The 6000-nt window shown below is 38.9% G+C and overlaps 1 protein-coding gene across 1 annotated transcript; it reads right to left on the bottom strand.

Annotated features, from left to right (window-relative positions):
- Positions 1–2661: 2661 nt before the first annotated feature.
- On the bottom strand, positions 2662–4667 carry LOC118311036 (somatostatin-1A-like). The gene is made up of 2 exons (XM_035634526.1): positions 4462–4667; positions 2662–4018 (listed from the first exon to the last, which is right to left on the bottom strand). Exons 1-2 carry the CDS (start codon positions 4600–4602, stop codon positions 3836–3838), a joined length of 324 nt encoding a protein of 107 aa, XP_035490419.1. The 5' UTR covers positions 4603–4667; the 3' UTR covers positions 2662–3835.
- Between the last annotated feature and the right edge of the window lie 1333 nt (positions 4668–6000).

The following is a 6000-nucleotide window of genomic DNA, read 5'->3' as shown; positions in this document are numbered from 1 at the left end:
CCATCCAAATGTGTGTTATCACAAAAACAGCAGAGCAAAAAAAAAACACAATTTGAAGTTATCAAATGCCGTCCCCTTCACTGTATCCACCTTTGTAATGAACTTTCATGAAGAACGGAAACAAGTCAAAGTCAGCTATTTAGACACCCACGGGCGTCGGTAAGGGTCATCTGTTTAGACATAGGCAGGGCAAGGCATTTTTCTTCTCCCTGTTCTCCCTTCCCTTTTTTGGAAAAGTCCACCTTGACCCTAATGGCAGTATTTCATATCTCCTCTGGAGAGTAAATGCACTCATGGTCATTATAACAATAATAGCTTGGCTTCGAAGTATCACTTTACACAGATGTATCATTCTAAAGCACTAACTTGGAAATAACACACACACACCTAATTAAGTGGATCTACTGTCTACGAACTTTCCTAAAGTTTTTCTTTCCTTCTCAGCCTCCTCTTTTCTCTGAAACCAAACCACGCAGGTTAACACGTGAAAGATTTGTGGCTGAACACCGAATGGCTCTCATTGCATATTGGTGGTCAGGCACTGTCATTTCTCTGCAAGACAAAACAATCTTTCCCAAGATTGTTGTAATTGTATTTTCCGTGTTAAATTGTCGTTCCTGAGACAAGTATCGAATGAAGTATTTGAGTATAATAGAGGCATAGATATCTGCATTTAGCTGCTTCAACAACACACCTATGAGATGATATATTATGATATTTAAACAGGCGCTGTATATGACTTTGTCTTTTGCAGACTCATGAGCATGCAGACCAAAAATATTCTTGATCTTTTATCCCAGGCATCTCTCATGACTCCTTGTCTACATCTTTTCGCCTTTTTTTTTTTTGGTATGGACTCCTGGTATGGAACTCCTACTCAGAAGTGGGGCATTTGGCTCTTCTCATTAAAAATAATTGGTCTCAGTCAATTAAGGCTCAGTGATGCTCCTTTGATCCAGGCGGTGCACTGTTTTTTTCTTTGTTTGTTTTTTTATCTATGCCTTTTACATTGAAATCAACTGTTCAGAGCTGGCACAAGTATTGGGTAATTGCTTCTAATGTGCTGCCTTCCAGAGGAAGGGGAAGGAGGACAGAGGAGCTCCATGGGAATGATTATACATGTTTTAATGAAATTAGCTTTGATGGCTAAAGCAGAAATAGACAACTTTTTGGCTTAAACTTGTCACTATGATCGCATAGTGTAAAGGCGATAGAAAAACGACACCTTCTGCGCTTATGGTCCTATAAGCCTTGCTTTCATCATGTTATTCTCTTGGCCACTGGGAGGCGGTTTTCGTGGAAAAATTACGGTTTGATTGACAGCACAATGGAACTGCAACACCTGTTGCGTAACCAAAGAAAGAAAGAGAATAGCTTTCTCCTGGTATCTTTCCCCAGTGATGGAAATGGCAGACGATGGAATTTATCTTTATCTTCTTTCTATTAGATCTATAACTCAAGGTTATTTGTTCAAATTGGGATTTTAATGGCCTCTGCTTTGGACAGTAGTCAGGCTGCTGGCATTGAGTTAGCCAAGATGCTAATGTTGCTGCTAGTTAACAATAGGAGCCAGAAAGTGAAATGGGGGTCTAAGTGTACATATACAATCTCCGTTATCTCCAAAGTGGCGTTGACAACTTCCGCAGGAGCTCTGTGGAAAAAGTATCTGCGTCCTTATTGGCTTCTTGCTACTGCAGCATCTTTGGGACAGTGAACAAACAATAATACCACATGGAACCACTGGGGGCACGGAAGTTGCCTGTTGCCTCTTTAGAGAGACAGAATACAAACCTTCAAGTCTCTGCGGCCCCTTGTGAGACATTCCACCGTCCAGAGACGACAAAGACAGATAACTCTACCTTCTCTCTTCCTCCTGTGATTTGATGCTTTTGGTTTCTGCTGTTTGCAGATGAATACTGTGAGGGATACTGCAAGCGAACACACTCAAGAGACAAAATTCTTACTCTCACACACACATTCTGCAGTATGAGCATGTTAATGTGCTGGCAGTGGTTCCCGATACAGAGGGAAGCTGTTCTCTTGAATCACCAATAGCCCAGGGACAAGCCTTTTACTGCAGTTATAGTTCAACACTGCTTCTTTAATAATCTTCCCTCTCATCCCTTTGCTTATCCTCTTTGCACCTCTATATCTCTTCATTCCTCTACTTTCTCACTTTCCTTTGATCTCCAGTCCCTCTCCCCCTCTATCTATTTCTCCTTAATCTTGCTTTCCCTTTCTCTCTTTTCAAATTTTATTTTTTCATCTCAAATCTTTACCTGTTTGAGGCTATTGTGTTCAAGTAATTCTAACCAAATTGACCTCTTGCTTCTACTTGCGTGCAAACATTTTTTTTAACAGAAAGACCTCAGAGATATGCAATAATGCTGAGCTAAACACATCATCAGTGCATTATGTAATGCACATTAGCACACATATGCATGCCTTTGGAAATGTGCAAAAGCAATAGTTGAATTCTAGCCTTCTTATGTAGATGCACGTACAAATGCCCCACACATCTTTTGTGTTAATGCAGGTTGCACACCGAAGCTCTAATACACTTATGTCGGTAAAAAAATTTGGTTAGGTCAAATATTTAACAATTGGAGGAACATCAGACACATACAGAGAGGATGAGCTGTAAAGCTTCTGGTTTATTGCTTTGCTGGTCATAGCATGAAGATCACCAGGAAACATCAAACACACTGCAGATATTTATTACACCTAAAGTCTGTGTGGATTTAACAAAAAGAAGAAAAGCCTCTTCCACTGGAATGTAAATAATGTGAGTAGAAAACGACTCACAAAAGAGTACAGAAATAAATACTTCAAATTAATGTGAGTATGTTTGATTGACTTGAAAACATGTGCAAACTCAAATACAACACTCATTTCTCAAAGAGCAGTGAATCCAGCTTAGTTTTTTTAGCTTTCTGCAGGGAATATTTAACTGTCTCTTTAACAAGCAGGGCAAGTAGTGTGATGCAGAGGCTTTTACCCTGTGCCATTTAATTTACTAATGATTAAATATTCAGGGCCCACTTCATTGTTTGCATCTCTTCCAGACAGTCGGGGTACATTAAATAATACAGGCGTTCAGGACCAGGGGGTCACCTATTGTTCAGCTCACTGCAAGAATGGAAAGTGGCTGAGGTTCTCCCAGACCGATATGGATGTTGGTACAGTTCCAAGTGTTTCCAGGATTTCTCTACTCTGAGAAGTGAAATAGAAGAAGTCTGTCAAAACTTTTATTTCAAAGTGAAACCATTTAACGTTCTTTTTGTGACATTTACAGGATAAAGATAACTACATGGTACAGCCGTGGTACAGGTGGAGGCATAGAGTCAGAAAGCTGCCTTAGTAATGTCGGTGACACAGCAATATCATTATAAACCAGGTCTGACATTAAGCTACTGGTCACACCAGATGAAGTAAAACGTTAGAGATTAACGGATTAATCATCATTTATTCATTTTTTATTTGCATGAGGAAGATTGTGTTGTATCTTCAAAAGGTATATGGTGTCGCTTTGAGATACAACTGTCTGTGCAGGACGTGTCTCGTTGATTATTTTGTCATGCCTCAAAAATTCATAGTGCTTATGTACAGAATAAAAGAAAAAGAAATACCATATACATTAATTTATAGTTTTTTAGTTACATTATTTCTCATTAAAACATAACCTGGGAATGATTGTATGATAATATGGGACTTTAAATCAGTAATACGTTAAAGTATGAGAGGAGCAGAACTACCTCTTGGCCATTAAACTTAAAAGACTGAGATTTTCTCTTCATGGTCTTGGCAGTCGTCCAGCACTTGAGTCAGATCAAAGTTAGCAGGAAGCCCAGGATTTCCAGAAGAAGACTCTACAGCTGGTTTTGCGAGTTGCACTGCCTCTACCCAGTCCACGTCGTTTCTTCTCCTGCTTCTCTGTGTCTCTCTGCTCTTGGACGGTATTTCCAATTTTTAAAATTTCATATAGTAAATCTAAAAATATCCGTATCTTTGTCGATTCCTATGGAGGACATAAAATGTAAAAAAAATAAATGTAAACATGATATGAAAATGTCACCTCACTATGTATGCTTTTCTTAGCCAAATGCACACTAGTTAATCACATGTTATTCAATATTTTGCTTGAACATTTAGATATGTTGATCATAGTCAAGAAAGAAAATGAAAAGTTGTGTAGCTATGTTGATAAACAATGACAGAAATTGGGCTGGTAGCACTGACAGAATCCAGAAATCAAAGATAGATCAAGACAAATAAAATATGTGTGCCCAATATGGACACACTTTACAAATTGAGAAAAACTGTTGGGTGGACATCCTGATGCCTGGAGTGTAATCATAGCTGAGACTTAGAGCTTGGTTTCAGCCATAGGGAGAAAGGAATTTGTGCTGCACACAGCATCAGGAACACAGAAGGTTATCAGGGAAAGTAAAAACATTTTACCTGTTTATCTTGTAATTTCTTGAACCATGACAATGAGTGTTGCTGCAGTTGCAGGTCCTTAAAGTCCTGCGCAGTCTCTGTACTTTCCACAGCACATGATGCAAAGCACAAAAGTGCCAAAAAGCAGAAGATATGGGCCATCCTCGGTTGGAAAATTGTCTTTGTGTGATTTTTGTTGTGAAATATATTTCCCTGGTAAGACACCACAAGCTCTGCCAATGGTCACCCAATACTGTAAGGGTGTCTGCATTATATGCAGGTCCTAGGCCCAAAAGGGGAGGAGTATCCAGGTTATCTGCATAAGCGCCATCCTAAATTTTGTGTCTGCCCCCATCAGTGCAGCGAAGCATGTATTATGTAATTTACAGCAGTCGATAGGAGTGAGACAAAAAGTCTAAATTAGGACATTTTCACCAGCCTGATCTTTTCTGGTGTCACCATTTAAATAAACACACTGTAATCTGGCTGTAAAAGGAAAGGTCATCCTTATGCTGTCAGTGGTGGATCTTATAAATGTGAAAGATACCCCCTGCCTCCTTGTTTAAAGGAAAAACCCCTGTGAGTAAAATGCTTTGTGCATTAGTGTAAAACTAAAAGACTTATCATTTGTTACACCCCTGTGGGTTTGGTCTCTTTGCATCTGTGCATCTCTCAAATTAGATTTCTGCTCTGTTTAACTTAACAGTCCTACTGCATATGAATTAACGATCATTTGTCACAGGCTGTAATGATTCTGTAATGGTACATGCTGTACAGGTGCAACTGCATTTCATGGACTGACACTTTGGGAGCCCCTCCTGTTTTAATGTTTCTCAGGCAATTGCAGGGGTCATGATGATACAGGGTTTTTTTTTTAATTCAGATAAATGTAAAGGTAAATATGGTTGATAGGTTTCTTAAGATTGTGAATTTGTAAATTCAATTTTAAAGGGAAACGGGAAAACAAATGCGCCCATGCCCTTTTCTCCTCCTGTTACAGGCCCCACCAAGCGATAACCGGGTAAATGCATATCTAATGATCTGATGCAAAAGGCAGCAAACATAATGAAGTTTAATAAACTCTAACTCTTCATGTGGGTACAATATGAATATATATATATATTAGTATATGATGGACCCTTAATATATTTTAAACATTTTTGTGATGCTTTTTTAAAAAATTCACAATTTGATACTATTCAAACAAAAAGTGACGCTAATATTTGAAAGCAAATATAGAAACGTCTTTCTCGCTTATGTTTCTAAAAGGACACATCCTTCTAAAATGGAAGACAACCTTGAAGCGCATCAACCTCTCAACAAATCGCCATCCTAACCCAGTTAGAGAGGTGTAGAAGCCTAATATAGACGCCTAAACAATTAGTAAGTGCACTGTCGAGAGCAGAATAATCCTGTTAAGAAGGCTACGGAGAGCACTTTACAGCAAGAGCGTTCCATACATGCTGACAACTGTCTGCACCGCAGGACATGTAAAGACTTATTTTATTCAAGGTGGCACTCAAGGAGTGACTGTTTTTACATCAGTTATTAACCAGGACT

Source organism: Scophthalmus maximus, chromosome 5 (genome assembly GCF_022379125.1).
Source record: "Scophthalmus maximus strain ysfricsl-2021 chromosome 5, ASM2237912v1, whole genome shotgun sequence".
Classification (NCBI taxonomy): domain Eukaryota; kingdom Metazoa; phylum Chordata; class Actinopteri; order Pleuronectiformes; family Scophthalmidae; genus Scophthalmus; species Scophthalmus maximus.
Note: the sequence above shows the minus strand (reverse complement) of the source record. Positions and strands in the feature narration are given on the sequence as shown.

Bases quoted from the DNA above. Each gene is read 5' to 3' on its own strand.
- LOC118311036 (XM_035634526.1), bottom strand. From the start codon at position 4,602: ATGGCCCATATCTTCTGCTTTTTGGCACTTTTGTGCTTTGCATCATGT. The intron at 4,019-4,461 runs GTAAAATGTTTT...TGTCCTCCATAG, and splicing joins AGAAATTACAAGATAAACAG to GAATCGACAAAGATACGGAT.